Source organism: Berghia stephanieae, chromosome 9 (assembly GCF_034508935.2).
Source record: "Berghia stephanieae isolate SIO BIC M18660-M18661 chromosome 9, UCSD_Bste_1.3, whole genome shotgun sequence".
NCBI classification, from domain to species: domain Eukaryota; kingdom Metazoa; phylum Mollusca; class Gastropoda; order Nudibranchia; family Aeolidiidae; genus Berghia; species Berghia stephanieae.
In genome coordinates, this window is record NC_088368.1 from 12,127,787 (window position 1) to 12,148,068 (window position 20,282).

Genomic DNA, 20,282 nt, shown 5'->3' on the forward strand with positions numbered 1-20,282 from the left:
GCTAGAGCTCACTTTGAGGCGCTGCATTGAGGAAAAATAAAGAAAAGTAGTCCTTCGGAGCCGGAGTTTATCCCAGTTTCTATAGCATGGAACCCATGAAACGGGACAATAGCAATTGCTTGCTATCCTTTGGATAGGATGCTAGTCCATTGCAAAGTACTTTACGACAGATCTAACAGGCCCAGCTACCCAATCACTGCTGGGTGGAGTTGGGGGTTCACTGTACCCGTGATCGATGTCAGTCCCTTTGATTGTGAAGCGAGTGTTCCACCAAAAGAGCTATCAAGACCCCAAAGACCTGAATTATCTATTCCATAAGATACCCAGCCTTCTTAATAATACTTCATCCCCCTCTGCAAGGCAGCACATTGTGACTTCAAATCACACCACCTGCTGCACTTTGGCAAAGTCATGAAAGTATTCCACGAGACACCCAACCCTCTCAATCATATCAAAATATTTCTTCTCACAAACCAGTTATCACTGGAAAAGTCTCTATCAAGCCAGTCCAAAAAAGAAATGACATGCCATAGAATTAATAACCCGTTACAATTATTTTTATATTATAAAAATACATTAACATGTGGTCATTCAGAGCAAAAAAGGCGGCTAGAGCCGGAGTTGAATCCAGTCCCTGCGGCTTAAAACAATTGCCTTCTACCAATCCGATAGAACGCTAACCTATGCTTGGTACTTCCAACCATTAACTAATAGTAACAGACCCAGCAACCCAATTACTACTGAGTGGACAGAGTCTGGCTTGATGGAGACTAAACTGTTAGTGATAATTTTGAAATACACATACAGCATGGTCAAAAATTGTGTAAAGAGTGAAATCAACACACTGGAATAAGTTTTCATGTCAAGGAATGTTTATATAACAATAATAATCATCATAACAATAACATCATAATTGCTTTTTTGTCTGAGTGTCAGAAGACACGAGTCATACATCATAATATTGTCAACTCATAATAAAACCATTTGGTCTATGCCTTGGGTGAGCAGTTCGCGGCATATATATATTGTTACCTTAAATTATAATTTGACACTTGCGGCAGTATTGTAGCACAATTGGCTGTATTGTACATTCAGATACACATGCACGTGCGCTAATAAACACAAATCACTTTCTTTCCTAAAGAGCAACCCACAAAATTCAAAACATCACAGACAAGAAGAGGCTTACTCCATTACTTTCGCCCTGTCAAAACAATATCTCACATGAAAACCACACAACATCCATAATGCTTTTGTGCCAAAAAGCCAAAAGGGCAGTGGCGCCACATCTTACAACCATGCAACAGTAACATGACAAAATTGACATACTACGTCATTGACCCATCCAAACCTCATGCGTGTTAATAAATTAAAATAATTCACACGCAAAATACACTCAGTGTCAAGAATCAGTCAATCATACAAATAAATTACTATCAACGTCAAAGACAAAATGAGTATCAATATCGTTTACAATCATAGCAACACGCGCGCATAGCCTTTCGGCATGCATGCACAAACACACCAAGATCACGGTCAGTCTCTCCCCCAAACACACACACACCACACCAAGATCACGGTCAGTCTCTCCCCCAAGACATTGCCGCTGCCATTGATTTCACTGACAAAAATGACACCCCCCCCCCCCCCCCCCGGCAACACACATAAGGAAAAATAACGCACACACCTACACGAACGAAGGCACAGGGAGTCGGACAGTACAAAGACAAAAGGATGTCACTTTAAGTACCCATTTTATATTTTTGTTCAATAATAAAAGCAAATGGATATCAATTGACTTATAAATATGTTTAGCAACACGAGACTTTTGAGTGTGGAGAAAAATGAATGACGAGAACTGGGTAGTAAACATAACGTTACAGGTTACAGAACTCGGTAGTAAACAGTAGGCCCTAATCTACCTATCACTATCAATGAAGTGGAATGACCCAGCAACTGAAAATAGGAACTACGTGGGCAAGACGTAAGAAAACGCTATCCAATCAAATGGAGAGCCTTGCCTCGGCTCGCTGGTCCTAATAATAGATTTAGCATGTGGGGAGTGGTGGAATGGCGTTTGAATTTGTAAACACAGTGGGGGAGAATGAATAATTTATAATAAGGCAACTGTAAAGGCTAAGAGTGAATGATAACTTCCATGTCATGATCTATCTGCGCCTTCTGCACACATTCACAAACACACACACACACACACACAAATTCAATGTTCCAAATGCCAATCGTTGGGCATGACAAAGAACGTGGAACAACAATAAGACTTCATCAATTTGTATTTAGATCGTATGACCTCATTTACACCATAAGATGTGAGGATTGAACCGTTATATTCAATCAACTCCCGCGACCTTAAATGCAGTCATATTTCCTGACGGCCCTGCTAACTCAAATATGTTAGCTAACCTGAAATTTAACGCTTTAAGGAAAAAATCCATGAAACCATAAATTGCGATAGTGATCAAAAGGAGAGATAGATCTAGAATACTAACTAATTGTCTTTTGACTAAATCCAAAGGAACGGGTTAAAGTAGTACCTATATCCAAGAATGAAAGTGTAAGTCTATTCCATTCCAACTGAGATTCATTTCTGGTCAAATTAATAATCCACAAAGTTCACTGAGACTAAGAGTATCAATAGTCGATAGTCCTAAGGTCGTCTACTATGACTATGCAGATAAAACAATTGCTGACGATATGGACCCGATACGTTCTACCATGGAGGAACAGTGAAGAGATTGGTTGTCTGAGTTAGACCAGGACTGATGATGGTGAGTCACTGAAGAAGAGTAATCCGAACTGTCTGATTGGTAACAACTGCTTTCGTAATCCAATGATGATGATGATGAATTTGATGACTGTGACGATGACACGTTACAAAGTCCAGAAAATCCTGAATTGAAAATACTGACTAGATTACTGATTTGTGGAGAATCCGAGGTCTGCATGTCTGACTCACAACTGTCAGAATCGTACTCACACGGACTGGAAATAGGATCACATGATTGGTGTTGATAAGAAATTTGGGAAAATGATGAACAGTCTGATGATTCAAATGAAACACGGGCTTTCTTGTTGGCAGGGCAATCTGATTCACTTGAAATTGGTACGGCTTCAGGATTCACACGTCTCCTCTTCAAAACACCTGCACAAGTTGTGGTAGCTGAGGACTGTTGTTGTTTACAAGGTAAAAGTGTGATGTAAGAAGATGTGTTGTTTTGACACACGGTGGAAGAACCCGCCAACTGCGCATCGTGAGAAAGTTGATTTGCTGCTTCGATGTGTTGTTCGCCCGACACGCATTGCTGTTCAGCGCTGAGTTGCTCTGAGGCTGTAGAAATAAAAACATTGTCGTCAGATGAAGGAGAAACGTTTTCTTTGTCGCAATGCGATTCAATTTCGGAATTCATTTTGCTATCGATGGTTGAAGCTGAAGTAGAAATAGCATTCGTAGCGCCATTGACAAGTTCAGACGGAACCTGCGTGTCGAGCGTAGTTGACCTAGTTTCGGCGTCTGGCGTGGTGGGACACGTTTCGGCTACGTGGGTCGGCAAGCTGTTTCCACTCTCGGCCACTGGAGATGGAGAAACCGACACCGGCATAGGTTGTGGGGTAGATAAAATAACTTCTTGTTTCTGTTGTGAAAGTTGGTAATTGTAGTTTTCCATCATAAAGGCAGTTCTTGCTTTATTGAGGACAGAGGCGACTAAGAGATTTTTATGAAGATTAATACCTCCGCGCTGAGATCTTGAACGAGCAATTTTGCCCAAACTCACCGATATGAGTCGTTGCGTTTCCACAGCACTTGCCATTGTGAGAATGTTAATTTCAAATAAATATAGTCCGCAAGAAATATCAAACAGTATATATCCAAGTGAATTAATAGTCCTTATAAATATCGTAATATATACGTGTTGAAAGTTAAAAGGCAACGAGAAGTGTGAAATGGATCTCGTCGTACTTACTCCTCGACTGCCTCGTGCTACAATGATTTCAACGTAGAACGATATCCTGTTTTGAAACGCCTGACGTCAATCGCTCCAAGCCTCTGGCCAATCAGCGACAAGTTCCCACCAACGTCATAGGGACATCGACCAATCGAATTGCCGCGAGTGAGGAGAGAAAGAAAATCACCCCAGTCGCCCGTTAGTTCTAAATATAGCTCTGACCCGCCAAATAAAGGCAAACAATGCGTTGGCAAGAAAGTAGCGAGGAGGAAGGGCGAGGGGAAGAATACGGAGTTATAGTTAGACACCGAAGCTCGCCTAACGAACGACTTGCCCAACACGTGACCATTTTTTTTCTCGCGTCCTCTCGTCTAATCTCGTCACTCCCGAATAGAAAGAGGAGGCGGAGCTCATATGATATAACGCAATGAAAGTTCTGTCCGATGACGGGTGGAGGGATATCACCTCTCCAAAACTTACCTTATTATATGAGATCTTGAGATTCTTATCCAATCATCGATTGCTCGTTTGACAGTTCGCTTGTGAACAGTTAGGAGACCATCTCTTGATTTATGGGCAGGCGGCTTTGCGTAAAGGCGGTGAGTGTTGTATACATCAAAGAGTACCGCTGACCGATGGGTAAATAGTGGTTGTGTAACCCAAAAGCCCTGCCGTCTCGACTGCAAGGTCTTGTATGTAATAGTTGCGTCACCATCTCAAGGCTCAGGAATTAATTAGTGAGCTGATTCAAACAATGTGGGTTTCAAATTTATCGTATACGTAATCATTTGGAAGCTACAGAGAAAGGTGTTTTTGTGTAATCCCTTTCACACACACACACGCGCGCGCGCGCACACACACACACACACACACACAAACATATACAAACAATACACAAACAATACACATCCCTGGTCATCTATTGCCTATATTATTAATGTTAATATATACATCCCATGCTGATTGTCACTACCCCCCCCCCCCCAACCATTTCCACCATCCAAGTACCAGCGGCCTTTTCTCTTTGATTTCGTATCATGGTCTACCCGAAGCCCAACACCTCGATCGTTTGTGGGTCAACCCACCCCCCCCCCCCCTCCCCCCACCTTCCCCCGTAATCAATTTATAATTTTCTCTCTGTATAGAGCGCCACATGCACAATTATATAATATTGAATGACACTGACCTTGCCCCTCCCCTAACACAAGCCAACAGCAACCCAAGCTATCCTCTATCACGTGACCTTAGATCCGATGCTGCATACCGCTTGAGAGTCTTCACTATCCAGATCTCGTTCATGGTCACGTGAGAAGGCTATATCCGTTCGGGTTCGGCGTTCGGGTTCGGCGTTCGACCCGATTTCGTTAAAAGCCTAATGAGAGTGACTCAATACACACGCTGTATGACCGATTTCAAGAGCAAGGGTTTTTTTTTTATTTCATTGTGTGTGTAAAGATAGCACCCTGACCTCATAATGTTATAGCCTCAATAAAGAATGACAATAAACGTTATTAAATCAGATAGAGTGATATTTAAATAAATAGAAAAACGTTATGATTTTATATCCTGAAGATAACGGAGTAAGAATCAACAATGATCAGATTATTGATTATAATTTAAATGATGCAATGTTTCGTTTGTGTTATTCACAAACATAATTTGTAATGCCAGCATTACTACCAGCGATCTACATTGTTAAATCCGAACTGCTACAGTACACATAATATTGTCTAAAGCACCTTCTTTCTCTCTTTCTTTCCGACTTTTTTCTCTCTTTAGTTTGCTAATCTAAGGGAGTGGTTTTCGGAATTGCATGACTATCTGATGTAGATGAGCATAAATCATACTTATTTTTTAAATCTGGTTATGAATGCGTTTGAGTGTGTATTGTTATCTCCATAATGTGAAGTTAACAATACAACCAAACATGTTAAAAATAAGAGATGTAATGTTGCACATGTCTTACTGATTTGTTATGAGAAAATATCAGTTATAGATAGAAGAAAATGACATCACTCAGCTCTTTGTTATCGTTTTTAGCCAGCCCTTTTTATAAGTAGTACTCACTAAATTGTGTTGACCATTACAGATGCCATGCGTATACTTTTAATTTTAAGAAAATCATAACAATGCCAGTCGGAGATTCCGTATCAACACACGAAACTAAATGTAACCTTAAACGTTTTTATAGTGTTTAAGGTTACACATAATTTTGTGTGTTGGTACGTTGGCGACATGTTAGTTTTCTTGGAAAGTAGAAATAGTCATGCAACTGTTTGTTGTTGCTAGATTACCAGCAAGAGATTACCAACACTCTCAACCATGACGTAACTACAGTACTATAGATAGTATGCAGATGACGTCACTCAGGCCTTTGTTATTGTTTTTGCCATCCGCGTTTGTGAGTTGTTCTCACTAAACTGTATTAACCAGACTATAAAAGTTCATGGTTACACAGAGTTTGTGTGTTGGTCCGTTATACTTCCGGATGGCAATGTTGTGAACTCCTTGGCCAAGCGCATTCTATCTATAGTTATGCCATGCTCTCAACACATAATTCAGGCATAAACAATTCACAACAATGTATACACATATTGTAGTGTGTGTTGATTATTATTTTTGTTACGTTTGCGAGCCTGAACACGAGTCACATATTATAATATTTTTATAGTTGAAAGACATTGATATAATTTAATGAGAACTAATCATCCAAATGGCTGTCTAAAAACAATAACAAAGTGGCGTCAACTTCGTTCCATCTGTATTACGCATAATCTTCACGTGGATGGAGGCTCGTGAAGGGCTCAATTGGAAAGACACAAACATATTTTTTTAAAAGTTCCTTTCTGTAATGGGCCATTTCATTTTGTTTGCCCCTCTTCAACAGAATCATACACCCAAAACAATCAGCCAAATAGACCCTGAGCATCACTAACTAACAATTTTAACACAGTAGTTCTTCAGAGGTGTTAAGCCCATGGCGCCGGAGTTTATCCCGGTTTGTATGGCCTGAAACGGACAATAGCAATTGATGGAAGCTTTCTTAATAGGACGCTACTTCCGCCAGATCTAACAGACCCAGTTAACTAATCACTTCTGTGTGAAAAGGGGAGGGTGTCAGAATAAATCTCGACTCCACCCGGGATCGGTCAGTTCCTTTGCGTGTGAAACCAGTGCTCGCTCTACTGTAGCCTTCGTCAACAAATAGCATGTGATACAAACAAAATAAATCCTCATTAAAAAAAGAAGTCGATCACGGGGGAAAAGTTAATTTTGTGAGTTGTAATCAATAGTTCAAACCAATGGAATCATTTGTTGCCTTGAGTACTTTATTAACAACCCACTTTTTACTATGTCCCGTCCTACATGTTAAATGTTGCTGTTGACCCCCTGTAAAGCGCTTTGGGCACGTTTAGTGGATATTGCACTATATAAAAGCTATATTTTAAAAAAATATATTTTTACTTTCGTTTGGTGATCGTCATCTTTTGTGACGCAATCTTTTGATCAGTATCAGGTCTTTAGTTTAGGAAGCCACGGCTCTACCTAAGTAGGTGCTTAACAAAAAAATATATTGAAAAGAACAAACCCAAAAAGATTGAATGTCATCCACACATCGACAGCAACTATCATATTCCAAACCTGACCAATAACGGGAATTGAGTATGACGCAAATAGCCCATGGAATGTGATCAGAGGGCGTTATTGACTTAGATGACTGATGGGTTAATGGGGGAGAAAAAAACGTTAAAAAATATATATGATATATAGAAATATATATATATAGAATGCAGGTATTTTGAAGTATAAGAATCTAGTTAATAACGTGATGAATCCCTATTGTCTTCAGAACGTGACTTTTCAAACATTGTTGGGATGGCGGTGTATGCCATTCACCTGTCGTGACCGGAGATATAAATAATCATGGCATACCGATGTGACACTGTGACACGCCCTTCGTATTCATTTTAGTCTGTATCCTATGCTTATTATACCAAAACATGAGCCAACACGAAAGAATAACTGATTAGACGACATGTGTACCACGATTCTTGTGACACTTGGGCAGGGAAAGTAACTTTTAGGTACCTAGTTATTTAAAGATCAATGGTGCATCCCCAAAAGAAGTTTCTGTATATCCTGGTTTTTGTCGCGCACAACTAGCAGCTATGATGTCGTGATTGAAGGACCAATCAGGAAAATGGGATAAAATGCAGTTCTGTCTGTGTAATAAAAAACAATTACTATTCCCACTACTACAACTACTACTACTACTACTACTACTACTACTACTACTACTACTACTACTACTACTACTGCTACTACTACTACTACTACTACTACTACTACTACTACTACTACTACTACTATTATCACATTTCTATCAGAAAAAATATGTGTCAATAGTTATACAGATGTTATATCTAGAATTTTTTAAAACTAATCTTCTATTCTGCCATCTACGTTTCAGAAAGATAGTAGATAGTATGCGCTTGACTAAGCAACTCAAAACATTGCCATCCGGAAGTATAAAGGACCAACGCACAAAATTATGTGTAACCATGAACTTTTATAGTCTGGTTAATACAGTTTAGTGAGAATTACTCATAAACGCGGATGGCAAAAAACAACAACAAAGACCTGAGTGACGTCATCTTCGTTCTATCTATAAATAGTCTTCCATTCCCCTTCCTTATTTCACAATGGTAGAACGTGTAACTAACTAACAAATGACTAACAAACAATGACTTGGGTTTGAAATAGTCCGTTTTCTTAGCGGCAAGTTCCGTGCGTTTTGTGCACTTTTTGTAACCAGCAAACTAAGTATACAAATTGGTACAGAAAATTATGAAGATTCGAAAAATAGGTGGCTCCAAATACCATTTTTATTGAAAAGACCTTAAAATTTGTCGTAAAGTCTAGTGAAAACGCGCACTTTGTGACGTTTTGGCGCTCGATGACAAAAGTATTTTTAAAAAAACATTCTCACCCATTAAGAACATCTTGATGTGTTTTTGATCGTGGACATATGTTTGTTTTAATGTTTTCCATTATTGTTTACCAAAAATATAGCTTTTAATTATTTTAAAACATTTTTTGGGTCTTCTGACCGCAGAAAAAAACCCAATAAAAATTGTCCTTTTTTGCCCGTGCAACAAAACTATGAGTCATTAGGTCGACCTATCCTTTACTAAGTATGTACTAGGATGTCTTAGCGCCTGTAAACGAAAAAACAACAACAAAGAGACTAAAAAAAATATTTAAAGCAGTTAAAGAGGTTTCTTTCAACCATTGTGTACAGTACAATAATTGCTAAATCGAAATGCGGTTTTGTCATCTGTCACCGCCTCTCCCTTCGAGATAACGACAGCTCCATCTACCGACAATGGCATCATGTGTTGTCTAAAAAATAACTGAGAGAATGAGTTTTGTCTTTTGAACGATGTCAACAAACTACAATTTTATTTTGTGCAATCGATATTCATTGAAAAGGTAAGGAACAATCTTTTTCATCTATTATAAATGTCTTATATCATCGTGATGTTATTTTACTTTATGCGCATGCTAGTGCGATAAGTATTGCGCAATGTATGACAAAAGAATTGAGTTGTGAAAAAAGAATTGGGTCAGATCAAAGCTGAGTCACAGTCATATCATAAGCCCCCAGGATGCAAAAGATAGAGTAAGATTATGGCCCATGCTTGGATTTGAACATATTTTTCTATCTTAGTATAATATAAGTTACATGTGCTATTTCAGTACTAAATTTAGACCCTTTTAGATTCGATTAGATATAGATTAGCCTGTCGATGATTGATGATAGAATAACGGTGTTTATCATTACTGCTGACCGAGAAAGAAAAAAACATAACTAATTTATTATTAACTCAGTTGATCAAAAAAAGAACATCTCCACACACAATTCTACCAATACACGCTAATATTCACACACATTGCTTTACCTTTTGCATGTTCAGGTTTGGTTTTTTTAAACAATGTATTGACTTGTTTGTTATATTTCTACTTGCCAGCCTCACAGTCCTTTGTGTCCTTAAAAGCATCATGCCTGGGGACCTCGTCAAATGGGAATGCTAGTTTGATTTGTTGAATGGTCAAGATTGCAAGGACTAAAGTTCCATTCTAACAGGTATTTGGAAGTATGTGTTCGTTGTGTGTGTGTTGATGTTGTTGTTGTTGTTTTATTGTTGTTTTGCAGAGAATCTTACCACTGAGCTATCCAAGCCCCGTCAACTAATATGTGTTTAACCTTTCTCACGCAAACATACACACAAATACACACTAACACGCATACACACACACACACACACACACACACACACACTCGCACGCACACAAACTTGTTCATTCTGTCATCTCTCAAGCTACCCTATATCGCCTTAAGATGGTAACATTTTCTGTAACTTGAGAAACTACGTAATTCACACTTTGTAGGAAATAACTTTAAATATTGTCTCTTGAGTATGTCATGGGGTTTTGATTTATTTTTCTTTCCTTCCTAGAATGCGCTAATATGGCAGGAGGAAAGAAGCGGCAGACATCCATTGTCGACTGTAAAAATCTGAACAAAGTTCCAAGACTCGATCAAGCTTCCCCTGAAATTGACTGGTCGAAGTGCCTGTTTTGTCAAGAAACCATTGAAAATTCTCCTCTCACAAACCCTAAAAAAGCAACCAAGTTAAATTGTATTGAAGACACTTATGTTGCCATTTCTGAGGATATCAAACTTTTTCATGACTCAGGTAGATTGCCAATAGCATTGAAATTCAATATTAACCAACCTGTGAAATGTCTTGCTAGTTTTTTGAGAGACAATGATGGACTTTACCATAAGAATTGCAGACACAGGTTTCATAAATCAAAACTCAAAAGGCTTGCAAAGAAGATAAATCAATGTAATAGTGAAGCAGTTGCAAGTCCTGATACAAGAGGCACATTAAACACATCACATATAAGCAAACGCTGCTTGTTTTGTAAGGGTTGTGAAGGGAAATTGACTGAGGTCCGGACTCCTGCTCTTTCACAAAAAGTCTACTAGGAAGCTGTCCTTCTTTCAGATACAAGTATTCTTAGAGTATTTGCGGAGGGTGATCTTATTGCGATGGAAGCAAAGTATCATAAGCCTTGCCTTATACTGTTCCACAGAAGAGCAGACGATTTTAGATGTAAAAATACTTCAAACAACAAATACAAAACACACATTGCAGAATGCAAACAGGATATTGTCAATTTTATTGATCAAAACAAGCTCGCACAGACACAAATGTTGTGTTTAAGCTGAATGATCTCTACAATTTACTTTTGTCAAAATTAAATGCCATAAATTTGTCGGATGTATATGTACATAAAACTAGATTCAAAGAAAATTTACTATCGAGAGTTCCTTCTTTAATGGAATACAGGATGGGCGGGAAGTCTTGCTTACTTTCAAAGAGGGGAATATTATTTCACAAGCAGCTATTTCCGATTTAGATTCAAATGATGATCTTGCAATACAAAAAGCAGTTGAATATTATAAGAGCAGAAATAAGAAATCATACATTCATATCACCCCTCAATATAGATCATGATAGCATTGTCAATAGTGTACCACACAAATTAGTGAAAATTGTGAATGGCATTTTAAGTGGTCAGTGTTCGCTAAGTTTAGGTCATCAGAATCGACATACCATGACAACCACAACAACAAAAGCCCGCAAAATTCAGGTAGCACTAGAAAACAGTTGTCCAAGGAAACCCCAATCCCCGTTTATTTAGGAGTCATGGTTTTTGCCAAAACCAGAAAGAAAGGTCTTATTGATAAACTGTCTGCTCTGGGTTTATCAATTTCCTATGCTAGGGTAAAAGATATTACAGCTGAAACTAGTAAAAGAATTTGCCAGTTCTATAAAGAGACAAGTATTTCAACATCATCCAGAGATTTGTCTGTTTGTTGTTTGACAGAGCAACCAACTTATCTGCTGTCAATGAATGCCGGCGTGAACTTTTTACAAAAAAGTCACGCCTTCCAGACAATATGCCACCAACTCGTGAAGCTCTCAAACAGCATTTAAATCGAGCAGTTTACCAAGCTGGTTATGTATGGAAACGCTCTCTTGCTAAAGACCCTAGTCTTCCTTCCAAATCAGATTTTGGTTGGAAAGAAGATGGGATGCCAAAGTGGTCCACTTTGACTGACCTTACACATACCTCACAAAATCTGATTAAATGTAACTGTTCATCAAAGGGATGCTCCAAAAGATGCAATTGTGTTAAGGCATCTCTTCCATGTACTCTGTTATGTGCCTGCAATGGTCAATGTTCTAGAGACAATGATTGACTTTAAACACGTTTTTCAATTGTATGTTTTCAACAATGTAATTTTAAAAAAAGGGATGTAAATCTATAATAATGCTGCTGTTAAATATGTACACAGAAAAAAAATGTTTTAAATGGTTCAATTCTTCATTGAATAAATATGTATTGTACAATATATATATAAATTTAAACGTGTTATTTGCTATATGATAGAGATACATTGTACTCTTATGTTTGAGAGTGATTGTACGTGTGTGTCGGGAGGAGAAGGGGTACTTGCTTTGGCGGTTGAATTGTCTATTATTGTTTTTTTTTTTAATCAAATTAATATTGCTTGATTTTAGAGGATGTGAAGATTAAAAAATGTTTTTGAAATGCATGGCATTTCAAATATATGTCAGATTCTAAACCATTTAAACAGTTTCCAGGAAGGAGATATATATTTTTTTTAATTTCCTGAAAAATCCCAATTGAATTTCGTATTTTCTTATATATTTCAATAAAATTCAAATGGAAAAATATTTTCTGAGTCCAAAGTACGCAAGGGAATAGCAAAATAACCACATCATTATAAAATATTTATAAAACCGTAATTTTTTGAGAAAAAAAAATAAAATGTTGAAAAAATGTATTTTGTCACCTTTAAAGGGCAATAACTCGTGGTTCCAGCTATATTTCAACTTGGAGCCACCTATTTTCGAAATCCTCATAAAATTCTGCACTTTGTGTGAAAATTTCATGCTGGTTACACGATTTGCACAATTTTTCCATTAAGGGAACGGACTAAAACGAATATTTTTGTGTTCGTGGATAGCTCACACGGTAGAGCCACGCTCTCACCTGCCAGGCGGAGTTGTCGTACCAATAAGGTCGCAGGTTCAAACCCCACCACCGCCGCGAAAAATTTTTATTCTCTATTGTCTTCTGGCACTTTTCTACTCACTTCATATCTTGTTGTAACTAACTAACAACCCACTTATCTAGTCCTTTTCATCGAGTCATGAAAAACTTTCAATTTTAATTTGGAGTAGATGACACGGGGACAAAGGCCCACAGAAAAATAGAAGGCCTAAGTTTACAAGGAAACTAGCCTTGTGGTCCGATCTGGCTTGCGTAAAATTACGCTTTTTTTTTCTGATAGCCAGGTGGGTCATGAAAATGTTACCTGTCAGTGATCACACGTCTGATGCTTATGTGTGTGTACGTGTGTGTCTGCAAATACGTCGTGTGTAGAAATGTAGCCACGGTGTCGTGTATTTTGGTATGATGTGGATGGTGTGTGTTTTAGGAATGCGGGCGATTGGTAGCAATTCTTTGGGCTAGGTATAGGGATGGCTTGGAATGTACTATTGTCAATCTCTTTCTCTTCTCTTTTCGTCTTTTCCTCCTCCTCCTCCTCCTCCTCCTCTTCTTCTTCTTCTTCTTCTTCTTCTTCTTCTTCTTCTTCTTCTTCTTCTTCTTCTTCTTCTTCTTCTTCTTCTTCTTCTTCTTCTTCTTCTTCTTCTTCTTCTTCTTTCTTCTTCTTCTTCTTCTTCTTCTTCTTCTTCTTCTTTCTTCTTCTTCTTCTTCTTCTTCTTCTTCTTCTTCTTCTTCTTCTTCTTCTTCTTCTCTTCTTCTTCTTCTTCTCTTCTTCTTCTTCTTCTTCTCTTCTTCTTCTCTTCTTCTTCTTCTTCTTCTTTCTTCTTCTTCTTCTTCTTCTTCTTCTTCTTCTTCTTCTTCTTCTTCTTCTTCTTCTTCTTCTTCTTCTTCTTCTTCTTCTTCTTCTTCTTCTTCTTCTTCTTCTTCTTCTTCTTCTTCTTCTTCTTCTTCTTCTCTTCTTCTTCTTCTTCTTCTTCTTCTTCTCTTCTTCTTCTTCTTCTTCTTCTCTTCTTCTTCTTCTTCTTCTTCTTCTTTCTTCTTCTTCTTCTTCTTCTTCTTCTTCTTCTTCTTCTTCTTCTTCTTCTTCTTCTTCTTCTTCTCTTCTTCTTCTTCTTCTTCTTCTTCTTCTTCTTCTTCTTCTTCTTCTTCTTCTTCTTCTTCTTCTTCTTCTCTTCTTCTTCTTCTTCTTCTTCTTCTTCTTCTTCTTCTTCTTCTTCTTCTTCTTCTTCTTCTTCTCTTCTTCTTCTTCTTCTTCTTCTTCTTCTTCTTCTTCTTCTTCTTCTTCTTCTTCTTCTTCTTCTTCTTCTTCTTCTTCTCTTCTTCTTCTTCTTCTTTCTTCTTCTTCTTCTTCTTCTTCTTCTTTCTTCTTCTTCTTCTTCTCTTCTTCTTCTTCTTCTTCTTCTTCTTCTTCTTCTTCTTCTTCTTCTTCTTCTTCTTTCTCTCTTCTCTTCTTCTTCTTCTTCTTCTCTTCTTCTTCTTCTTCTTCTTCTTCTTCTTCTTCTTCTTCTTCTCTTCTTCTCTTCTTCTTCTTCTTCTTCTTCTTCTTCTTCTTCTTCTTCTTCTCTTCTTCTTCTTCTTCTTCTCTTCTTCTTTCTTCTTCTTCTTCTTCTTCTTCTTCTCTTCTTCTTCTTCTTCTTCTTCTTCTTCTTCTTCTTCTTCTTCTTCTTCTTCTTCTTCTTCTTCTTCTTCTTCTTCTTCTTCTTCTTCTTCTTCTTCTTCTTCTTCTTCTTCTTCTTCTTCTTCTTCTTCTTCTTCTTCTTCTTCTTCTTCTTCTTCTTTCTTCTTCTTCTTCTTCTTCTTCTTCTTCTTCTTCTTCTCTTCTTCTTCTTCTCTATCTTACCTTATCCTCTTATTTCCATTTCTACTCTATCCATCTCCCATCCATCCATCCATCAATCTATCTCCCCTTCTTTCCCCAACTCTCTATTTCTATGTTATTGTATCATATGTGTGTGTGTGTGTGTGTGTGTGAGTGTGTGTGTGTGTGTGAAATACGCCTGTAGTTTGAAAAAACCCAATTCATTTTCGAAAAGTAGGGCACGCTAACAACACACATAGATAGATAGCCTTCACACTTTACAATCCTTGCCCATTGTTGTATTCAGTGCATAACAACAAAATGTTACTGGAGCAGAAAAGATTGCTGTAGTTTTTAATTTTGAATCATCACTCATGATATAAAGAAGCCCCTTCCCTCCCACAATCAGAAAAGCGTGTTGCAACAAAGGAGACGGGAAAGCCATCGCATTTTACAAGATATAGCTTTGACAGAAACTGACATCTTTTATTTTATAATAAATATCGCTGGATGAAACAAATAACTTAGCTTAATTATTATTATTATTATCATTATCATCATCATCATTATTATTATCATTATTATCATCATCATCATCATCATCATCATCATCATCATCATCATCATCATTATTATTATTATTATTATTATTATTATTATTATTATTATTATTATTATTATCATTATTATCATTATTATTATTATTATTATTATTATTATTATTATTATTATTATTATTATTATTGTTATTATTATTATTATTATTATTATTATTATTATTATTACATTATTATTGTAACAATAAAATAGTCAAATAACGACAAAAATTATAAGTTATAAAAACATTAATGTAATCGTCAAACACGTACATTCACAATTTAAAAGTAAGACCGTGTTTTTTCTATTGTGGCCCAAGGCAAGACACTTTCCACGTGGCACATCACTTAGTCAATGGGGTTTGTGAGGTGTGTGCACAGTAGCCAGTGACACCTATAGATAGAATGCGCTTGGCCAAGGAGTTCACAACATTGCCATCCGGAAGTATAACGGACCAACACACAAACTATGTGTAACCATGAACTTTTATAGTTAGGTTAATATAGTTTAGTGAGAACAACTCACAAACGCGGATGGCAAAAACAATAACAAAGGCCTGCGTGACGTCATCTGCATACTATCTATAGATAGAATGCGCTTGGCCAAGGAGTTCACAACATTGCCATCCGGAAGTATAACGGACCAACACACAAACTCTGTGTAACCATGGACTTTTATAGTCTGGTTAATACAGTTTAGTGAGAACAACTCACAAATGCGGATGGCAAAAACAATAACAAAGGCCTGAGTGACGTCATCTGCATACTATCTATAGATAGAATGCGCTTGGCCAAGGAGTTCACAACATTGCCATCCGGAAGTATAACGGACCAACACACAAACTCTGTGTAACCATGGACTTTTATAGTCTGGTTAATACAGTTTAGTGAGAACAACTCAGAAATGCGGATGGCAAAAACAATAACAAAGGCCTGAGTGACGTCATCTGCATACTATCTATATGAAGTCCTAGACAGTAGCCTATAGATAGTATGCGCTTGGCGAAGAAGCTCATAACATTGCCATCCGGAAGTATAACGGACCAACACACAAAACTGGTGTATCCATGAACGTTTATAGTCGGGTTAATACAGTCCAGTGAGTATTACTCATAAACGCGGATGGCAAAAAACAATAACAAAGACCTGAGTGACGTCATCTGCATACTATCTATACATGTGCATAATATATCCATCTTGAGAACGTCCAAAGTACCTAGCCGAATCAGTCAACTCCACAGATTGTGAGTTGTGAGCATATAATATTGCAACATGTTGACACAATATTGAGAGGAATTACACCACCGCCACTGTGTCGCCAATTTCATTGACGTCACTCATCAACTTGTTAGTGTTCTTAGACCGTCAGTTGAGTGATACGTTTTAACTATGCCTAAATTACAGAAGTCAGATTATAGACAAAAGATTACACAGAGTTTCAGGTTATAGTACTGTTTATCTGGCGAGAAGTACTGAAATTAAGAAAGAAAGAGTGGAAGAGAGAGAGAGAGAGAGAGAGAGAGAGAGAGAGAGAGAGAGAGAGAGCGAAAATAAGTAGGAGTGAAATATCTGTTCAATGTTACAGTTATCATTTAACGTTATAACAAGTGTAACTAAATGACAAATTGCCATATTTATGGACAATAAAGACCTATTATTATTATTATTATTATTATTATTATTATTATTATTATTATTATTATTATTATTATTATTATTATTATTATTATTAATCGCATACCATCGATAATATTTCGTGTCGACAACCTTTGTAATTGTGTTTTTAATATGAAAATACTGAAATGAAACAAAGCATAAGGGAACAAATAAATAAATAATTTTACAAATAAATGGACGTACAAACGAAAAAATTAATTTTTAAAAAAAGGAAATGTCGCAGTTATTTTTATACTATGTACTTAAGGATCTTCTGTGTAAATGTAAAATGATACCAAAATTTGCTTCTGTGGTCAAAAATCGTATTGCCTCAAGGTTTGTAATTTGTCACAGATTTGCTGTTGATGTCATGGTGTAGTTTGATTGTGCTGTTTTGTTGTTTACTGTTATAGTGTGTGAATGTGGTCAAAAATCGTATTGCCTCAAGGTTTGTAATTTGTCACAGATTTGCTGTTGATGTCATGGTGTAGTTTGATTGTGCTGTTTTGTTGTTTACTGTTATAGTGTGTGAATCGTGAGTGTGTGGATGTATGCACTTGTGTAGCTTGTGTGTGTGTAAGAGAGAGAGAGAGAGAGAGAGAGTGTGTGTGTGTGTGTGTGTGTGTGTGTGTGTGTATGTAGAATAATTGTATGATCCAAATACACAGTAATTGGATCATGGCATTTTCAATGTTAAGCAAGATAAATAGAAAAATAAAGTCAACAACAACAGTTGTGAGGTAAAAGTGCAGAGATTGCAGTCGACGTCACATCCCCTGTTAACTTTTTTTTTTTTTTGGGGGGGGGGGGGGCAAATTAATTTAACTGGAGTTGAACAAACAACGTTTAATAATATTATTCTCTCGGACTCGGACCAAAATAAGATAACAGACACCCAAATGTTTTTTCTTCGAACTGAATGCTTGAGTTGATGTCGTCGCTGTCTTTGGTCATCGTCCACACTTCATATTTTAAAATACAACAAAACACAACTTACATTTTACAAATGTTTAAAGTTACAGCCTCGCTTAGCGATTAGCGAAGATTATCTCAACTTTTGGGTTGTCGGCGGTAATGAAAACAAACAAACAAAACAAAACCAACGACAAACATTGGACCCCCCCCCCCCCCCCCCCCCCCCTTGCAGCGTCTTTCATCGTTTTTCTTGAATAGAAGTTTTTGAGGAGCGCCATTTGATATAAACTTTAAATGTGTTTTTATTTTTCAATGTTGAGACGGAAACAGACGGGGAAAACACAAAGCATTTGGGACAGGAGCCAGCGCTCAAAGTGTCTAGACAAGTTTTTGTGTGTTCACCTGTTTTGTTGGTTGGTGTGCTATGGTTAACTGGCGTGTGCTCAATCATGAGTGTAGATAATAAATGAGGAATGCAGTTCATCGTTTTGTTTTCCTTGTGAATAAAATTCCTAATAAAAATAGTTCGTTGGAAAACTAGAATGCTTCTGGGAAAATTAACCCACAATAAGGAAACAATCTAACAGGATACATAATGAATAAGAACGCCCGTTATTTCAATATAAGTGATTGTGTAAAACCTTTGACCCCTTTTTCGGAAAGTATTGAGTAAGCGATGTGTGAGGAACTCGGAAACCCTTTGGGAGTGAAACAGAAACAGTAGACAGAAATATCCGTATCTAAAAATAGATCACACCGCTTGCTTGCGTGGCGGGCGGCAATGACGATACAGGGGCGGGTGGGCTCAGATTAGTGAGAGGGTGGGGCTTTCAATATGTGGGATTTCTAAGCGTTGCGTAAGTAGGTCACGTCACGCCAAACAGCTGACCTTGTAGTACCGGGGTCATTCATGCAATTTCGATGAAACTTGGCATAGGTTCAAGTCTTGATGACGTGATCGAGATTGTAAACATTGTTGTTGTTGCTCTCTCTCTCTCTCTCTCTCTCTCTCTCTCTCTCTCTCTCTCTCTCTCTCTCTCTCTCTCTCTCTCTCTCTCTGTCTCTCCTCTCTCTCGCTCTCTCTCTCTCTCTCTCTCTCTCTCTCTCTTTCTCTTTCTCTCTCTCACTTTCTCCCCCTCCCCTCTCTCTCTCACTTTCTCCCCCTCCCCTCTCTCTCTCTCTCTCTCTCACTTTCTCCCCCTCCTCTCTCTCTCTCTCTATCTATCTATCTATCTATCTATCTATCTATCTATCTATCTATCTATCTATCTATCTATCTATCTATCTATCTATCTATCTATCTCTGACGTTCTCCTCTCCTCCTCTTCTTCTTCTTCTTCTTCTTCTTCTTCTTCTTCTTCTTCTTCTTCTTCTTCTTCTTCTTCTTCTTCAACCGATTTACAGCAAAAAATAAATCATACAGACATTTTGATTTCCCAACAATCAGGCAAGGCCACCTTAACCACGCATGCCATCGAACACAAAATTGGAAGTTAGGCTCAATTCAGAACTGTTTGAAAGTAAAATTATTTTGTTACAGATCAACGTCCTATCAAAAGGGTAGCAATATACACATTTTAAGACGTTGCAATCAATTCTTACACGCCTTTTCATGCTACTCACTCGGGGATAAAATCCAGCCTTTATTTATAGGCGCCGCGCAAAAAAAAAAAAATAAAAGACATTTATTAAGACGCATATTGTAAAATTGTTTCATAAAGTCTATTTCAGTATCCTAATTAAAACTAGATACAGAGAAATGATCACGTCGAACCTACGCCCAATCTAAATATAGAAATGATGTCACGGTAGCTCCAAAGGATACATGATCATTATAGGTCATTGCATCAAGTCTCGGGAGAAACTAGGCATGTTATAACTCGTCTATCTGATATAGACAAGAATTTATAGATGTTAGCGGAAAATGCTAGGCATAGCAATCTATATAGATAGCATTGGTGCTAGGTAATTACTAATTATAGACGGAATGCGGATGATTTCAGCACTTCATATTTTTCTGTTTTGTTTTGTTTTAGTTGTTGATGATGCTGTTTATATCCGTGTTTTTGTGTTTTCTTTTCTTTTCTTTTTTCTTTTTTTAATTTTTTTTTTTTTTTTTTTTTTTTTTTTTTGGTTTCATTTTGTTGTTCAACAAGAGATATGATCAATTTTTGCCACATT

At 37.4% G+C, this 20,282-nt stretch overlaps 2 protein-coding genes and 1 pseudogene across 2 annotated transcripts; 1 reads left to right on the forward strand and 2 right to left on the reverse strand.

Annotated features, from left to right (window-relative positions):
* Positions 1-850: 850 nt before the first annotated feature.
* Positions 851-4,011, reverse strand: LOC144979697 (uncharacterized). Its single transcript, XM_078926622.1, has one exon. The coding sequence runs from the start codon at positions 3,825-3,827 to the stop codon at positions 2,685-2,687; it is 1,143 nt and encodes a 380-aa protein (XP_078782748.1). The 5' UTR covers positions 3,828-4,011; the 3' UTR covers positions 851-2,684.
* A 5,249-nt stretch (positions 4,012-9,260) lies between these two features.
* On the forward strand, positions 9,261-12,463 carry LOC144979698 (uncharacterized). Its single transcript, XM_078926623.1, has 3 exons — positions 9,261-9,455; positions 9,995-10,110; positions 10,484-12,463. Exon 3 carries the CDS (start codon positions 10,495-10,497, stop codon positions 11,017-11,019), a length of 525 nt encoding a protein of 174 aa, XP_078782749.1. The 5' UTR covers positions 9,261-9,455; positions 9,995-10,110; positions 10,484-10,494; the 3' UTR covers positions 11,020-12,463.
* Positions 11,035-20,231, reverse strand: LOC144979133 (uncharacterized; annotated as a pseudogene).
* Between the last annotated feature and the right edge of the window lie 51 nt (positions 20,232-20,282).